Raw genomic sequence first — 18515 nt, 5'->3', positions numbered from 1 at the left:
CGAGAGTGTTTTTTTTTCCAGGCTGGGAGAACGGCGCAGTAAATAACGGCGGCGGGCAGTTGATCCGCGCACACAAAGTGTTACTGTTCCATGGCGGGGCTGAGCTGGAATATCACAGGGACTGCGAGGCTCGGGCGACCGCTGAGATCATTTCTCAACAAGGCCGCTATTGTTCGCAACAAGCGCTCCCGGGGATCGCAATCCTAAAACACTGGATGTTTACTCCGTGCTTTTCATTACGTCTTATTGTAACTCTGCTTTGTGCATTATAAACAATCCTATCTGCCAGTGTATTCCCAGTGCGTTCCCAGTGTATTCCTAATGCATTCCCAGCATATTTCCAGTGTATTCCCAGCGTATTTCCAGCGCATTCCCAGTTCATTCTCAGTGTATTCCCAGCGCATTCCCAGCGCATTCCCAATTCATTCCCAGCGCATTCCCAGCTAATTCCCAGCGTATTCCCAGCGCATTCCCAGTTCATTCCCAGTTCTCAGTGTATTCCCAGCTCATTCCCAGTTCTCAGTTCTCAGTGTATTCCCAGCGTATTCCCAGCTCATTCCCAGCTCTCAGTGTATTCTCAGCGTATTCCCAGCTCATTCCCAGTTCTCAGTGTATTCCCAGCTCATTCCCAGTTCTCAGCGTCTTCCCAGCTCATTCCCAGTTCTCAGCGTCTTCCCAGCTCATTCCCAGTTCTCAGCGTATTCCCAGCTCATTCCCAGTTCTCAGCGTCTTCCCAGCTCATTCCCAGTTCTCAGCGTCTTCCCAGCTCATTCCCAGTTCTCAGCGTCTTCCCAGCTCATTCCCAGTTCTCAGTGTATTCCCAGCTCATTCCCAGTTCTCAGCGTCTTCCCAGCTCATTCCCAGTTCTCAGCGTATTCCCAGCTCATTCCCAGTTCTCAGTGTATTCCCAGCTCATTCCCAGTTCTCAGTGTATTCCCAGCTCATTCCCAGTTCTCAGCGTATTCCCAGCTCATTCCCAGTTCTCAGCGTATTCCCAGCTCATTCCCAGTTCTCAGTGTATTCCCAGCTCATTCCCAGTTCTCAGCGTATTCCCAGCTCATTCCCAGTTCTCAGCGTATTCCCAGCTCATTCCCAGTTCTCAGCGTATTCCCAGCTCATTCCCAGTTCTCAGCGTATTCCCAGCTCATTCCCAGTTCTCAGCGTATTCCCAGCTCATTCCCAGTTCTCATCGTATTCCCAGCTCATTCCCAGTTCTCAGCGTATTCCCAGCTCATTCCCAGTTCTCAGTGTATTCCCAGCTCATTCCCAGTTCTCAGCGTATTCCCAGCTCATTCCCAGTTCTCAGCGTCTTCCCAGCTCATTCCCAGTTCTCAGCGTCTTCCCAGCTCATTCCCAGTTCTCAGCGTATTCCCAGCTCATTCCCAGTTCTCAGCGTCTTCCCAGCTCATTCCCAGTTCTCAGCGTCTTCCCAGCTCATTCCCAGTTCTCAGCGTCTTCCCAGCTCATTCCCAGTTCTCAGCGTATTCCCAGCTCATTCCCAGTTCTCAGCGTCTTCCCAGCTCATTCCCAGTTCTCAGCGTATTCCCAGCTCATTCCCAGTTCTCAGCGTATTCCCAGCTCATTCCCAGTTCTCAGCGTATTCCCAGCTCATTCCCAGTTCTCAGTGTATTCCCAGCTCATTCCCAGTTCTCAGCGTCTTCCCAGCTCATTCCCAGTTCTCAGCGTATTCCCAGCTCATTCCCAGTTCTCAGCGTATTCCCAGCTCATTCCCAGTTCTCAGCGTCTTCCCAGCTCATTCCCAGTTCTCAGCGTATTCCCAGCTCATTCCCAGTTCTCAGCGTATTCCCAGCTCATTCCCAGTTCTCAGCGTCTTCCCAGCTCATTCCCAGTCCTCAGCGTATTCCCAGCGTATTCCCAGCTCATTCCCAGCTCATTCCCAGTTCTCAGCGTATTCCCAGCTCATTCCCAGCTCATTCCCAGTTCCCAGCGTATTCCCAGCGACAATCAGGCATTTCATAGTAACCATCTGCCAACCGGCCAATTCTGACATTTCTCTCCTACATGTAAAAATAAAAAAAAAAATGTTTTGCTAGAAAAGGACTATTAAATTAGAACCCCCAAACATTTTATATAGACTGTATAGAAACATACATATACAGGGCTCAACATTCCAAGTCCTGAGCTACTAGCCAGGCCTCAAGGGTTACTCGCCACCAGTTGCCCCGCCAGAAGATTTTATAAATAAGTAATTTTTTCCCCTTCACCGATGAGGGTGCACCGATAGGTGGCACGGACTTTCATCATTGATGGGCACAGAAGGGCCTCGCCGATGGGCACAGAAGGGCCTCGCCGGTGGGCACAGAAGGGCCTCGCCGATGGGCACAGAAGGGCCTCGCCGATGGGCACAGAAGGGCCTCGCCGATGGGCACAGAAGGGCCTCGCCGATGGGCACAGAAGGGCCTCGCCGATGGGCACAGAAGGGCCTCGCCGATGGGCACAGAAGGGCCTCGCCGATGGGCACAGAAGGGCCTCGCCGATGGGAACAGAAGGGCCTCGCCGGTGGGCACAGAAGGGCTTTGCCGGTGGGCACAGAAGGGCCTCGCCGGTGGGCACAGAAGGGCCTCGCCGATGGGAACAGAAGGGCCTCGCCGATGGGCACAGAAGGGCCTCGCCGATGGGCACAGTTGGGGCTGTATTGATGATCAGCGCCCTGATGATCTGTACAGTCTCCCCTGTGAGGAGATGCCGCTGATCGGCACTCTTCTCCTTACACTGAGTCAGTGTGAGGTGAGGAGAGCCCATTACTGGCACTTCTGTGGTTACATGTGATCAGCTGTGATTGGACACAGCCTATCACATTGGTAAAGAGCCACGTCATCGGGCGTGCCATCGCGGCGAGACTGGGCGATGTCATGTGACGTGAGCCCAGAGCAAAAGAGGATCCCGCCGACCATCATTGGTCTATACGGCGGGTGGGAGGCGGTTGATGAATTTTATGGCACACAATAGAAAATACCCATTTTTTGGGGGGTAAAATGGAAAAGATGACGTTAAACCGAGTAAAAAAGATACCCAACATGTCACGCTTTAAACTTGCGCATGCCCGTGGAATGGCGCCAATTTGCATTTTCACTCAGGCGAGGAAGCCAGAGAAGTGAATACCTGAATAAAGTTGGTGGCGATGACCCGGTGTCGGTTTGCAGAGTCGCCGGTCCTGGAGAGCAGGTCTGGGAGGGTCTTCTCCACGCATTGCACCGTTTCCCCTCGGCCCAGCTTGTGTTTGGGGATATAATGAGTGATGATCATTTTCAGGAGGCGGAGCGAGGCCTGGAACACCTGAGAAAAGAAATACACCAATCAGGAAACTCTGAGCACTAAAAGGATCCCACATGTTGTTCTTGCCCACCTGGATATTTTGGATGTTCCCATCCCCCCTCTAGTAATATCCATTAACCACTTCAGTACCGGGCACTTTCACCCCCTTCCTTCCCAGGCCAATTTTTAGCTTCCAGCGCTCTCACAGTTTCAATGACAATTGCGCGGTCATGCAACACTGTACCCAAATGAAATCTTTAGCATTTTGTTCACACAAATAGAGCTTTCTTTCGGTGGTATTTATTCACGGCTCCGGTTTTAATTTTTTGCGATATAAGTGAAAAAAAAGAGTGGAAATTAAAAAAAGGACATGTGATTTTACTGTTACATATGCGGGGGACAGGCGTTTTTACTGTGTGGGGACGTGTGTTGTGTGAGGAGAGCTGATCACCGACGCCTAGCAGCGGCCACGGCTATCATGTGATCAGAAGGGCCAATCACAGAGCCCCCCCCTGCCGATCGGAAATGCGCCGTGTCCGGGTGACACGAGTGCATCAGGATCGTGCCGCTGCGCGGGGACGTGCGATCCCCCTCCTTCTGAAGGACGTTCCTGAACATCCACTCAGAAGGAGGAAGCTGTTGAGATCACATGACCAGTTAGAAGTGTCGGTCGGTGAGAGATCACATGACCAGTAAGAAGTGTCTGTCCATGAGAGATCACATGACCAGTAAGAAGTGTGTCGGTGAGAGATCACGACCAGTAAGAAGTGGCGGTCAATGAGAGATCACGTGACCAGTTATAAGGGGCTGTTGGTGAGAGATCACATGACCAGTAAGAAGTGTCTGTCGGTGAGAGATCACATGACCAGTAGGAAGGGGCTGTTGGTGAGAGATCACATGACCAGTAAGAAGTGTCTGTTGGTGAGAGATCACATGACCAGTAAGAAGCATCTGTCGGTGAGAGATCACATGACCAGTAAGAAGTGTCTGTCGGTGAGAGATCACATGACCAGTAAGAAGCGTCTGTCGGTGAGATGAGAGATCACATGACCAGTTAGAAGTGTCTGTTGGTGAGAGATCACATGACCAGTTAGAAGTGGCGGTCGGTGAGAGATCACATGACCAGTTAGAAGTGGCGGTCGGTGAGAGATCACATGACCAGTAAGAAGTGGCTGTCGGTGAGAGATCACATGACCAGTTAGAAGTGGCGGTCGGTGAGAGATCACATGACCAGTAAGAAGTGTCTGTCGGTGAGAGATCACATGACCAGTAAGAAGTGTCTGTCCATGAGAGATCACATGACCAGTAAGAAGTGTCTGTCGGTGAGAGATCACATGACCCATCCCATTCCTTAGCACTGTCCTGCAGTTCGATCGTAGCGGCGCGTTACATAAACTTGAGGCGATCGTGGACTGTCCTGAGGGGGAAAGACGTCAGAACTGTTTGTCTTTGAAGGAGAGGCCATTCCAATACGACTACAAGGCTCCGGTAACACATTGTAGCAGCAGCTTAAGTGTACCGAGAATATGAGGTCATGCCAGGAAGAGGCGCCACTTCTGGAAGGGACCGCCATCCCGGGGGGCCCCAGACCGCGGCGGTAGCTGAAGTGATATCACCCGGGGGGACTGGACAGGATTCAACCCGCCGTCACCGCCAAGTGTCTCAATACTTTCCACATTAAACTCCATATAAAAGAATACAATGTTCTCTGTGTACAATCAATTACAGAGGGGGGGGAGGGCAGAAAAGATGGCCACCGCTGGCAACTTAGCATGGGGGGGGGGGATAAAAAAGGGGCCGGAACTGCAACCCATGGTGATGAAGTAGATTACAGCCTATGAGGGTGGGGGGCACTTTGGCCCATTTTCTTTGGGCAGTAAAAGACCTTCTCCCACCTCCGGCTGCAATGCAAGTCAACAAGAAGTAGTAAAGCCTCGTACACACGATCGGATTTTCATCGGACAAAGCGTAGGACTTTAGTCCGAAGGCGTGTTGGCCGAGAAACTTGTAGCCAACAAGCACGAAACTACGCGTTTTTTTCAGCTCGTTAGCGCCGCCCTTTGGGCAACTTCTGCTAATGTTGTGGATATTTCATGCCTGAGGATTAGAGGTCGACCGATATAATCGGCAGGCCGCTATATATCGGCCGATATTTGTCCGTTTTGGAGAAATCGGCATCGGCCGATTTTTATCCAAAATTAGGCCGATATTTAACATGGCCGCTAGCGGTGCCACGGATCCGGAGCTAGGCTGAAGCCGCGGCCTTTCCTGATGCTGTGACCGCGGCGGCAAGCAGTCACAGCATCAGGAAAGGTCGTGGCTTTGGCCTAGCTCCGGAGGCGTGGCCATCTTGGTACATCAAGTGCGGCGGCCCTCCTCTCTGGAGGGAGAGGGGGTCTGTACTGAGGGGGGGGGTGACACTTTTTTTTTACCAGTGCCACCTGCCAGTGCCAATTAGTGCCACTTGCCGTCCAGTGCCATCTGCCAATGCCACCTGCCAGTGCCAACAGTGCCACCATTCAGTGCCAATTAGTGCCACCATTCAGTGCCAATTAGTGCCACCTTCCATCCAGTGCCATCTGCCACTGCCAATAACAGTGGCACCATCCAGTGCCAATTAGTGCCACCTTCCATCCAGTGCCATCTGCCAATGCCACCTGCCAGTGCCACCATCCAGTGCCAATTAGTGCCACCTTCCATCCAGTGCCACCCGGTGCCACCTACCAGTACCAACTAAAGCCATCAGTGCCACCTGCCAATGCCAACCAGTGCCATCTGCCAGTGCTAACTATTGCCATCCAGTGCCAATTAGTGCCACCTGCCAGTCAGTGCCACTTGCCAGTGTCACCTGTTAGTGCCACTCAGTGCCATCTGCCAGTGCCACCCAGTGCCATCTGCCAGTCAGTGCCACCTGCCAGTGCCAATAAGTGCCACCTGCCAATCAGTGCCTTCTGCTAGTGCCATCTTCCAGTGCCAATTAGTGCCATGAGCCAGTGCCACCAAAAAAAAAAAAAAAAAAAAAAAAAAAAAATCGGCCGCAAAAATTGGCATCATATATTGGCCATCGGCCGCCCCGATTTCTAAATATCGGGATTTGGCCAGAGAAATACCCGTATGGGTGGACCTCTGAGGATGACAATGACTTGAAGCCTTCTCCCTCCATAGCAGCACACAGCTTTTCCCATCTCTGGTGTCAGACCCCGAACCATCCCACCCCAGCAGCAGATGTTCCCAATTAAGATATCATCTGCACACAAGCGGCGTCGGCTCCCTAGAAGGGTGGTTTACTTTCCGCTAGCTTGTACATTACTCACCCGCCATGTAACCATTGTCACGGTGCTGCGCGCAGAATTGAAACCTAAAAAGACGGAGAGAATTACCAGCGCCGGCGATCTTAGACCCCCTTTGTTTAGAGCAGCGGGCATGACAAGGCTGGGGGGGGGGGGGCACGAGGCCCCCGGATCCAGTCATGCAGTTCTTCCAATACCTTCTCTAAAAAACAATATCCAGATTCAGAATGTATTATTTTAATTAGTCACTCCGACTCATTAAAGTCCCGTTGGCAGCGCGGGTCTGGAAAAACAGAACTGAGGTCTGATCCAAGCCTGGCTTCATGTAACCGCGGGTTATACTGATATTACCGCCTGTATTTACAGCTAACCGTACAAACTTTTCTTCTTTTCCATTAGGTGAGGTTTTTTTTTTGCCGGATTTTCAAAAATCTCAGATAATTAACCCCGAGTGATCCTGAGTGGCTGGAGGGGCACGTCACGGTTTCCTAGCTGGAAGTGGCCAACCCTCAACCAAGACTGGCGGTCCGGAGCCCCGGCTGATGGTTGTTCCGTTTGGTTTTTAGTATAATATTTCATTCGTTGGTTTCCATGGATCCTTTATGTTGTTCTTAGATACACATTGAACCACAAACATGAACATATAGGATTATAAAATCATTGTACTGCTACTATACCCTACAGAGCCATTAACATGAGCGCCCCCTACTGGGCAGTGAAATAACATGGTGGCTGAAGTTGGAGCTTTTACTCAGCCTATCAAAGTAGGACTCCAGACAAAACGTTATTTTGCTTTATAAAGAGCAGGGAAGGGTTAGAGCCTCTGTCAGGTTTTTATTGCCATCCATGTCTCTGTTGGAAGAAGATGATTTCCCATTCCTGTTAGGACAATGAAGGGGACAATTTTCTCTCAGCAACTACTGCATTTAGAATTACGCAGCTTAGTACCATGTTTCCCCAAACGTAAGACCTACCCTGATAATAAGACCTACCCCGATTTTCCAGGAGGGCTGCAATACAAGTACTACCCCAAAAATGAGCCCTAGTTTAGGGTGGTTGTGGGCTGCTGGAGTCCTCCTCTTCTCCCAGCTGTCAGCGGGGGATTTCAGCCCCCCTCTCTCTGCAAACTGAAGTGCCAAGCCACGCTCAGCTGATCCCCGCTGCTCTCCTCTGTCATCGGGGGATCTCGGGACCCCTTCCTCTGCAAAGCTCAGAGCGGGTACAAGCTCAGGCGGGTCTCGGAAGCGTCAAGCTGCGCTCAGCTGATCGCCACTGATCTCCTGCTCTATCTTCGAGGGGTTCTCGGGTCCCCCCCCCCTGCAGTGCTTGTGCCTGGGAAGACGATCAGGTGGGTCACGGAGGTGCTGTGGGAAGGTACGTGACATGGTTGGGCTGCAATACAAGTCCTACTGCAAAAATAAGCCCTAGGTTTAGGGTGTTTATGGGCTGCTGGAGGAGTCCTCTTCTCCCAGCTGTCATCGTGGGGATCTCGGGCCCCCCCCCCTGCAAAGCTCAGAGCGGGGAAGAGCTCAGGCGGATCTCGGAAGCGCCAAGCCGCGCTCAGCTGATCCCCGCGGCTCTCCTCTTCTGTCATCGGGGGACCTTGACCCCCCTCCCTCTAAAAACCTCAGAGCAGGGAAGAGCTCAGGCGGGTCTCGGAAAGCGCCAAGCCGCGCTCAGCTGATCCCCACGGCTCTCTTCTGTCTTGGGATCTCAGCCCCCCTCCCTCTGCAGTGCCTGGGAAGATGATCAGGCGGGGTCACGGAGGCGCTGTGGGAAGGTATGTGACATGGTTGGATTGCACACACCTTTTGGATTATATTCTGCTGTGGTGGCGAGGATTCTGGCAGTTTGCACACACTTTTACTGTGTTTACACTGGGGATTAAATTGCAAGCCCTACCCCGAAAATAAGCCCTACTGTGCTTTTGGTTGCAAAAATGTATATAGGACCCGGGCTTATTTTTTGGGGGGGGGAAACACGGTAGGAGGTTGTGTACTAAGAATCTACTGCGCCTCCCACTGGCCTGGGCTGAGTTAGTGCCCTAAGGAGATCGAACATCTCTAGTTTTTCCAAGACGAGAAACATCATATAGAAGTATAGAACTACTCTTACATTTTTTTATTTTATTTTTTTGCATTTAATGCATTCCTTGCATTAATGGCCGACTACCTGTCCCACTCCCCCAAACATTTGAATACTTTAACCAGTTCCCGACCACCGCATGTACATATACGTCCACAATATGGCACGTACAGGCACATGGGCGTATAGGTACGTCCCCGCCTTACCTCGGTTCGGGGGTCCGATCGGGACCCCCTCCGGTACATGCGGCGGCCGGGAACGGTGTACGGGAGGTCCGGGAGGAGGGGGCGGCTATTGGTTTCCAGCCGTCCCCTCTCGATCTCCCTCGGCGAATCGGATTGCAGAGCCCTCCCTGCCTGTGTAACTGTAAACACAGGCAGGGAGGAAGTGACGTTTTCTCCCCTCTGGCGGTCTTTTCGTTTGATTCCAGAGGAGAGAAGACGTCAGTACTGTGAGTTGCACCAACAGCACACTGACACAGCACACATAGGCACATAACCCCCCCCGATCACCCCCCCAGCACCCCCAGATCACCCCCTGTCACAGTGTCACTGATTGCAGTGATCATTTATTTTCTGATCACTGCTTTTAGTGTCAGTGTGACAGAAAAAAGTGTCAGGGCAGTTAGGTTTAGGCCCCTTTAGGTCCAGGGTAGCCCCCTACCCCCCCCCCAATAAAGGTTTAACCCCTGATTGCCCCTAAAGTTAACCCTTTCACCCCTATTGCCAGTGTCACTAAGCGATCGGTTTCTGATCGCTGCATTAGTGTCACTGTTGCCGCTAGGCAGTTAGTTTTTTTTGAGGTTCGCCGCCAGGTTTATATAGCGTTAGGTACCCCCATAAATAAAGGTTTTAACCCCTGATTGCCCCTAGAGTTAACCCTTTCACCCCTATTGCCAGTGTCACTAAGCGATCGGTTTCTGATCGCTGTATTAGTGTCACTGTTGCCGCTAGGCAGTTAGTTTTTTTTGAGGTTCGCCGCCAGGTTTATATAGCGTTAGGTACCCCCATAAATAAAGGTTTTAACCCCTGATTGCCCCTAGAGTTAACCCTTTCACCCCTATTGCCAGTGTCACTAAGCGATCGGTTTCTGATCGCTGTATTAGTGTCACTGTTGCCGCTAGGCAGTTAGTTTTTTTTGAGGTTCGCCGCCAGGTTTATATAGCGTTAGGTACCCCCATAAATAAAGGTTTTAACCCCTGATTGCCCCTAGAGTTAACCCTTTCACCCCTATTGCCAGTGTCACTAAGCGATCGGTTTCTGATCGCTGTATTAGTGTCACTGTTGCCGCTAGGCAGTTAGTTTTTTTTGAGGTTCGCCGCCAGGTTTATATAGCGTTAGGTACCCCCATAAATAAAGGTTTTAACCCCTGATTGCCCCTAGAGTTAACCCTTTCACCACTGATCACTGTATAAGTGTCACTGGTGACGTGGTTAGCCAGTTAGTTATTTAGTTATTTTAGGTTCGCCACCAGGTTTTTAGAAAGCGTTAGGTACCCCCATATATTACCGAATAAAGGTTTTAACCCCCTGATTGCCCCCTAGTTAACCCTTTCACCAGTGATCACCGTATAAGTGTTACGGTTGACGCTGGTTGGTTAGTTTGCTGTTTATAGCATCAGAGCACCCGCCGTATATAACCCAATAGGTTTAACCCCCTGATCACCCGGCGGGTGATATAAATTTAATTTTAGCGCCAGTCAGGGTCTGCGTCACCCCAGGCAGCGTTAGGTTAGAGCCAGTACCCGCTTACACCCACTCGCTAAGCATACACCCCCCTTAGTGGTATAGGATCTGAACGGATCGATACCTGATCTGATCAGATCTATACTAGCGTACCCAGCAGTTTAGGGTACCCAAAAACGCATTGTTAGCGGAATCAGCCCAGATACCCGCTAGCACCTGCGTTTTCCCCCTCTGCCCAGCCCAACCCACCCAAGTGCAGTATCGATCGATCACTGTCACTTACAAAACACAAGACACATAACTGCAGCGTTCGCAGAGACAGGCCTGATCCCTGCGATCGCTTACAGTTTTTTTTGAAGCGTTTTCTACATTTGCTTTTCTATAGTCAGGTGCTTTTTTTACCTGTGAATCCTTACCATTGTACCACTAAATTTAGAGTCCAAAATGGCAAACCGAAGGTACAATGATAAGCAGGCCTTTGAGTTCATGTGCATGTCAGATAGTGAAGAGGAGGAGGTCACGCATCTGACAGATTCTGGCTCAGAATATGAACCCATTTACGACAGCGGCTCCATGTCAGATAGCTCGCACGACGAAGTTGAGGTCCCTGCTAAGGCCAGGCGTACCCGACCCCGTTCTGATGTTGTTGAGCAGCAAGAACCGCAGGACCCTCGTATGGAGCAGAGATCCAGTACTAGCGCCGCTATTCCTTCTGGTGAATTGGCAAGCACCAGCGGCCTAGTACACCCTGGTCGTTTATCCAGCACTGCAGTAACACTTGGTGACGTGGCGAGTCCCATAAGTGCAGTTGAAGCTGGCGATGGGGCAAGCACAAGTAGTGTCCCGCTGCCACCAAGAAAAAGACAGAGACAGGCCCGTCGTGCCCATAGTGCCCTTCCTGTAGAATTTGCCTATCCTGATTGGGTCCCCACCACTTCTACAGCACCTGTACTTCCCCCATTCACTGGCCAACCCGGTATTCAGGTGGATACAGCGAACTTTATGTCACTTGATTTTTATTCGCTGTATTTCACGGAAGATCTCTATAGATCTATTGTGGACCAGACCAATTTATATGCTGGTACTTACATCGCCGCTAACCCCCAGTCTCGCCTTGCCAAAGAATGGAAACCTCTCGAGGTTTCCGAATTTAAGACCTTTCTGGGCCTTACCCTCAACATGGGCATACACAAATTTCCGTCATTGCGGATGTATTGGTCCACACATCCCATTGACCATATGTACATTTTCTCTGCTCACATGGCCATGAATCGATACGAGGTGATCCTGCGGTTCCTGCATTTCAGTGACAATGCACTTTGTCGTCCACGTGGAGACCCTGAATTTGACCGGCTCTACAAAATTCGGCCCCTCGTAAACCATTTCAACGAACGTTTTGCAGCCTTGTTTAATCCCCAGCAGGTTGTATGCGTTGATGAGTCCCTGATTAAATTTGCTGGCCGCTTGTCTTTCAAACAGTACCTTCCCAGCAAGCGTGCCAGATACGGGGTCAAGCTCTATAAGCTCTGTGACAGGGCCACAGGCTACACATGGAGCTTTAGGGTTTACGAGGGAAAAGATAGTCAGGTAGAGCCGGAAGGATGCCAGATTACATGGGGAGCGCTGGCAAGATTGTTTGGGACTTGGTGTCACCCTTATTCGGAAAGGGGTACCATTTGTATGTGGACAATTTTTACAGCAGCGTGCCACTTTTTAGCCACTTATTTGATCAACAGATTGGAGCATGTGGCACCGTGCGACCTAATCGCCGGGGCTTCCCCCAGCGGCTTGTAGATGCCCGTGTTAGGCCGGGGGCGAGAGCCTGCTGCAGATGTAAAAATTTGCTCGCTGTGAAGTGGCGGGACAATAGGAATGTTTTCGTTCTTACCACCCTTCACGCAGACACGACAGTCCAAATTCGTACGGCGACTGGTGTTGTGGAGAAACCCCTCTGTGTCCACGAATATAACCTTAATATGGGAGGGGTGGACCTCAACGACCAGTTGATGGCGCCGTATCATATTGCCCGTAAGACGAGACGCTGGTACAAAAAAGTGTCTCTACATTTATTTCAATTGGCTCTACTGAATGCTCATGTCGTATACAGAGCTTCAGGACGGAATGAATCCTTCCTTCAATTCCAGAGGGATATCATCACAGAACTCCTGTATCCAGGCGGTATTGTACCTCACCATCTCCTACCAAATGCAGTAAGCCGACTGCATGAGAGGCATTTTTCTTATGTCCTCCCGAGTACCCCTACCCAACGAGCCCCCCAAAGAAAATGTCGTGTCTGTACCAAGCGCGGATTTAGGCGTGACACCCGTTATTTTTGTCCCAAATGTCCTGGCAATCCTGGTCTTTGTATTGGTGAATGTTTTGAACGCTTCCACACACACGTTAATTATTAGTGTAGGGTGAAACATTTCACAGGCTAGGCACACTCACACAGGGTCTCCCAAGATGCCATCGCATTTTGAGAGACCCAAACCTGGAACCGAAAAGTTGAAGTTACAGTTCACAGTTACAAAAAAAAGTGTTAAAAAAAAAAAAAAAAAAAGTAAAAAATAAAAACACACAAAAAAATATAAAATAAAAAAACCAAAAATAGTTGTCGTTTTATTGTTCTCTCCCTCTCTATTCTCTCTCTATTGTTCTGCTCTTTTTTACTGTATTCTATTCTGCAAAGTTTTATTGTTGTTATGTTTTTTCATGCTTGCTTTTCAGGTATGTAATTTATTTTACTGTTTTCAGGTACGCCATTCAGCTGTTGCGCGGACTTATTTATCTTGACAGCAACAGCGTTTGCTCCCACGATATATAAAGCCGCGACTCCAGTGCTGTAGGAGGTGATTTCACCACCACAGTTAAAAAAAAGAGCATATATGCCGAAGCATGCGGGCAGCAGGGGCGGAGGAGCGATTTTGCTCCTAATGCCGCGTACATACGGTTGACATTCCTACGGAGGCTTTCCCGTGGAAAAGTCTGACCATGTGTACACGGCATAGAAAAGTCCGACCGTGTGTACGCGGCATAGAAAAGTCCGACCGTACGCGGCATAACTTTTTTGCGGGAGGATGCCCCCATGCTTTGGCATATATATATATTTTAGGCACAGGTTGCGTTAAAAAATGTTTTATTTTTTACTATGTTTTTTTATAGGTATTTGCTTTGCAGGTATGGTATGATCTTACTGTTATACTGGAATGTTACTTTGTTTTAATGTTAACCATCATTTGCTTAGCAGGTACGCCATTCAGTTGCAGTGCGGATTTATTTAGCGTGACAGCAACAGCGTTTGCTCCCACGATATATAAAGCCGCGACTCCAATGCTGTAGGAGGTGATTTCACCACTACAGTTCAAAAAAGAGCATATATGCCGGAGCATGGGGGCATTAGGGGCGGAGGAGCGATTTTGCTCCTAATGCCGCGTACATACGGTTGACATTCCTACGGAGGCTTTCCTGTGGAAAAGTCTGACCATGTGTACACGGCATAGAAAAGTCCGACCGTGTGTACGCGGCATAGAAAAGTCCGACCGTACGCGGCATAACTTTTTTGCGGGAGGATGCCCCCATGCTTCGGCATATATAAATGGTGCATGTATGCCCATCATTAGAAGTGGGTGGATGAAGGGAGGTATTCTAATGGTGGGCATACCCACCGATCAATCTTTTTTTTGTTCAGCCAACAGACTGCATGAAAAAAAAAAAGATTACAATACATGTCCAACAAGAACCATCAACGTACTGGTATGTTGCAGGACTTTGAATGGTTATACCAGAATGATGCCTGCGGGTTTAGGCATCATCTTGGTATCATTCTTTTCAGCCAGCGGTCGGCTTTCATGTAAAAGCAGTCCTAGCGGCTAATTAGCCTCTAGACTGCTTTTACATTCAGTGGGAGGGAATGTCCCCCCCCCCAGATATAAACGGCGCCATTGAGAATATGGGAAAGCATTTTATCACACCGATCTTGGTGTGGTCAGATGCTTTGAGGGCAGAGGAAAGATCTAGGGTCTAATAGACCCCATTTAAAAAAAAAAAGAGTACCTGTCACTAACTATTGCTATCATAAGGGATATTTACATTCCCTGAGATAACAATAAAAATGGTAAAAAAATAAATAAATGGAAGGAACAGTTAACAAATAAAATAAAAAAAGCGAAATAAATATATAAAAAAATAAAAAAATAAAAAAAAGCATCCCTGTCCCCCCCTGCTCTTGCGCAAAGACGAACGCAAGCGTCGGTCTGGAGTCATATGTAAACAGCAATTGCACCATGCATGTGAGGTATCACCGCGAAGGGCAGATCGAGGGCAGTCATTTTAGCAGTAGACCTACTCTGTAAATCTAATGTGGTAACCTGTAAAGGCTTTTAAAGGCTTTTAAAAATGTATGTAGTTTGTCGCCACTGCGCGTTTGTGCGCAATTTTAAAGTATGTCGTGTTTGGTATCCATGTACTCGGCCTAAGATCATAATTTTTATTTCATCAATAATTTGGGCAATATAGTGTGTTTTAGTGCTTTAAAATAAAAAAAAGTGTATTTTTTCCCCAAAAAATGCGTTTGAAAAAACGCTGCGCAAATACTGTGTGGAAATTTTTTTTGCAACACCTACCATTTTAATCTGTAGGGCCTTTGCTTTAAAAAAATATATAATGTTTGGGGGTTCAACTTTACTTTCTTGCAAAAAAATAATATGTTTTTATGTAAACAAACAGTGTCAGAAAGGGCTTTTTCTTCAAGTGGTTAGAAGAGTGGGTGATGTGTGACATAAGCTTCTAATTGTTGTGCATAAAATGCCAGGACAATTGAAAACCCCCCAAATGACCCCATTTTGGAAAGTAGACACCCCAAGCTATTTGCTGAGAGGCATCTTAAGTCCATGGAATATTTTAGATTTTGACCCAAGTTGCGGGAAATATAAATATATATATATATATATATTTTTTTTTGCGCAAAGTTGTCACTAAATGATATATTGCTCAAACATGCCATGGGCATATGTGGAATTACACCCAAAATGCATTCTGCTGCTTCTCCTGAGTACGGGGATACCACATGTGTGAGACTTTTTGGGAGCCTAGCCGCGTACGGGACCCCAAAAACCAATCACCGCCTTCAGGCTTTCTAAGGGTGTAAATTTTTGATTTCACTCCTCACTACCTATCACAGTTTCGAAGGCCATAAAATGCCAAAATAGCACAAAAAAAACCCAAATGACCCCATTTTGGAAAGAAGACACCCCAAGGAAACTGCTGAGAGGCATGTTGAGTCCATTGATTTTTTTTTTTTTTGTCCAAAGTGATTGAATAATGAGAAAAAAAAAAAAAAAGAAAAATGTGTCACTAAATGATATATTGCTCACACATGCCATGGTTATATGTGGAGTTGCACCCTAAAATACATTCTGCTGCTTCTCCTGAGTACGGGGATACCACATGTTTGGGACTTTTTGGGAGCCTAGCCGCGTACGGGACCCCGAAAACCAAGCACCGCCTTCAGCATTTCTAAGGGCGCAAATTTTTGATTTCACTCCTCACTACCTATCACAGTTTCGAAGGCCATAAAATGCCAAAATAGCACAAAAAAACCCCAAATGACCCCATTTTGGAAAGTAGACACCCAAGCTATTTGCTGAGAGGCATGTTGAGTCCATGGAATATTTAATTTTTTTGCCCCAAGTGATTGAATCATGACCAAAAAAAATTAAAATAAAAAAATGTACAAAACATTGTCACTAAATGATATATTTCTCACACATGCCATGGTTATATGTGGAATTGCACCCCAAAATACATTCTGCTACTTCTCCTGAGTACGGGGATACCACATGTGTGGGACTTTTTGGGAGCCTAGCCGCGTATGAGACCCCGAAAACCAAGCACCGCCTTCAAGATTTCTAAGGACATAAATTTTTGATTTCACTCACACAAATCTTGAAGGCAGTGCTTGGTTTTCGGGGCCCCGTACGCGGCTAGGCTCCCAAAAAGTCCCACACATGTGGTATCCCCGTACTCAGGAGAAGCAGCAGAATGTATTTTGGGGTGCAATTCCACATATAACCGTGGCATGTGTGAGAAATATATCATTTAGTGACAACGTTTTGTATTTTTTTTTTTTTGGTCATTATTCAGTGACTTGGGGCAAAAAAATTAAATATTCCATGGACTCAACATGCCTCTCAGCAAATAGCTTGGGGTGTCTACTTTCCAAAATGGGGTCATTTGGGGGGGTTTTGTGCTGTTTTGGCATTTTATTGCCTTCGAAACTGTGATAGGTAGTGAGGAGTGAAATCAAAAATTTATGCCCTTAGAAATCCTGAAGGCGGGTGATTGGTTTTCGGGGTCCCGTACGCGGCTAGGCTCCCAAAAAGTCCCACACATGTGGTATCCCCGTACTCAGGAGAAGCAGCAGAATGTATTTTGGGGTGCAATTCCACATATAACCGTGGCATGTGTGAGAAATATATCATTTAGTGACAACGTTTTGTATTTTTTTTTTTTTGGTCATTATTCAGTGACTTGGGGCAAAAAATTAAATATTCCATGGACTCAACATGCCTCTCAGCAAATAGCTTGGGGTGTCTACTTTCCAAAATGGGGTCATTTGGGGGGGTTTTGTGCTGTTTTGGCATTTTATTGCCTTCGAAACTGTGATAGGTAGTGAGGAGTGAAATCAAAAATTTATGCCCTTAGAAATCCTGAAGGCGGTGATTGGTTTTCGGGGTCCCGTACGCGGCTAGGCTCCCAAAAAGTCCCACACATGTGGTATCCCCGTACTCAGGAGAAGCAGCAGAATGTATTTTGGGGTGCAATTCCACATATAACCGTGGCATGTGTGAGAAATATATCATTTAGTGACAACGTTTTGTATTTTTTTTTTTTTGGTCATTATTCAGTGACTTGGGGCAAAAAAATTAAATATTCCATGGACTCAACATGCCTCTCAGCAAATAGCTTGGGGTGTCTACTTTCCAAAATGGGGTCATTTGGGGGGGTTTTGTGCTGTTTTGGCATTTTATTGCCTTCGAAACTGTGATAGGTAGTGAGGAGTGAAATCAAAAATTTATGCCTTAGAAATCCTGAAGGCGGTGATTGGTTTTCGGGGTCCCGTACGCGGCTAGGCTCCCAAAAAGTCCCACACATGTGGTATCCCCGTACTCAGGAGAAGCAGCAGAATGTATTTTGGGGTGCAATTCCACATATGCCCATGGCATATGTGAGAAATATATCATTTAGTGACAACGTTTTGTAAAAAATTTTTTTTTTTTTTTTTTTGGTCATTATTCAATCACTTGGGGCCATAAAATTAAATATTCCATGGACTCAACATGCCTCTCAGCAAATAGCTTGGGGTGTCTTCTTTCCAAAATGGGGTCATTTGGGGGGGTTGTGTGACATCTTGGCATTTTATGGCCTTCAAAACTGTGATAGGTAGTGATAGGTAGTGAGGAGTGAAATCAAAAATGTATGCCCTTAGAAATCTTGAAGGCGGTGCTTTGTTTTCGGGGCCCCGTACGTGGCTAGGCTCACAAAAAGTCCCACATATGTGGTATCCCCGTACTCGGGAGAAGCAGCAGAATGTCTTTTGGGGTGCAATTCCACATATAACTATGGCATGTGTGAGCAATATATCATTTAGTGACAACTTTGTGCAAAAAAAAATCAGTTTGTCATATTCCCGCAACTTGTGTCAAAATATAAAATATTCCATGGACTCGACATGCCTCTCAGCAAATAGCTTAGGGTGTCTACTTTCCAAAATGGGGTCATTTGGTTTTTTTTTTTTGCTATTTTGGCATTTTATGGCCTTCGAAACCTTGATAGGTAGTGAGGAGTGAAATCAAAAATTTGTGCCCTTAGAAATGCTGAAGGCGGTGCTTGGGTTTTGGGGCCCCGTATGCGGCTAGGCTCCCAAAAAGTCCCACACATGTGGTATCCCCGTACTCAGGAGAAGCAGCAGAATGTATTTTGGGGTGCAATTCCACATATAACCATGGCATGTGTGAGAAATATATCATTTAGTGACAACTTTTTGTAAACATTTTTTTTTTTTTTTTTTTTCATCATTATTCAATCACTTGGGACAAAAAAATTTAATATTCAATGGACTCAACATGCCTCTCAGCAGTTTCCTTGGGGTGTCTACTTTCCAAAATGGGGTCATTTGGGGG

The 18515-nt window shown here is 47.7% G+C and overlaps 1 protein-coding gene across 2 annotated transcripts in view; it reads right to left on the bottom strand.

The window, feature by feature from the left end:
- The window catches only part of CEP104 (centrosomal protein 104), a 93660-nt gene that overhangs the window by 41927 nt on the left and 33218 nt on the right, over positions 1-18515 (bottom strand). For both annotated transcript variants that reach the window (XM_040326557.1, XM_040326559.1), the window contains exon 12: positions 3124-3297. In XM_040326557.1, coding sequence (XP_040182491.1) covers positions 3124-3297 — 174 coding nt within the window. The remainder of the gene's footprint in view (positions 1-3123; positions 3298-18515) is intronic.

The sequence above is a fragment of the Rana temporaria genome, chromosome 10 (genome assembly GCF_905171775.1).
Source record: "Rana temporaria chromosome 10, aRanTem1.1, whole genome shotgun sequence".
In the NCBI taxonomy this organism is placed as follows: domain Eukaryota; kingdom Metazoa; phylum Chordata; class Amphibia; order Anura; family Ranidae; genus Rana; species Rana temporaria.
This window is presented reverse-complemented; position numbering and strand designations above follow the sequence as displayed.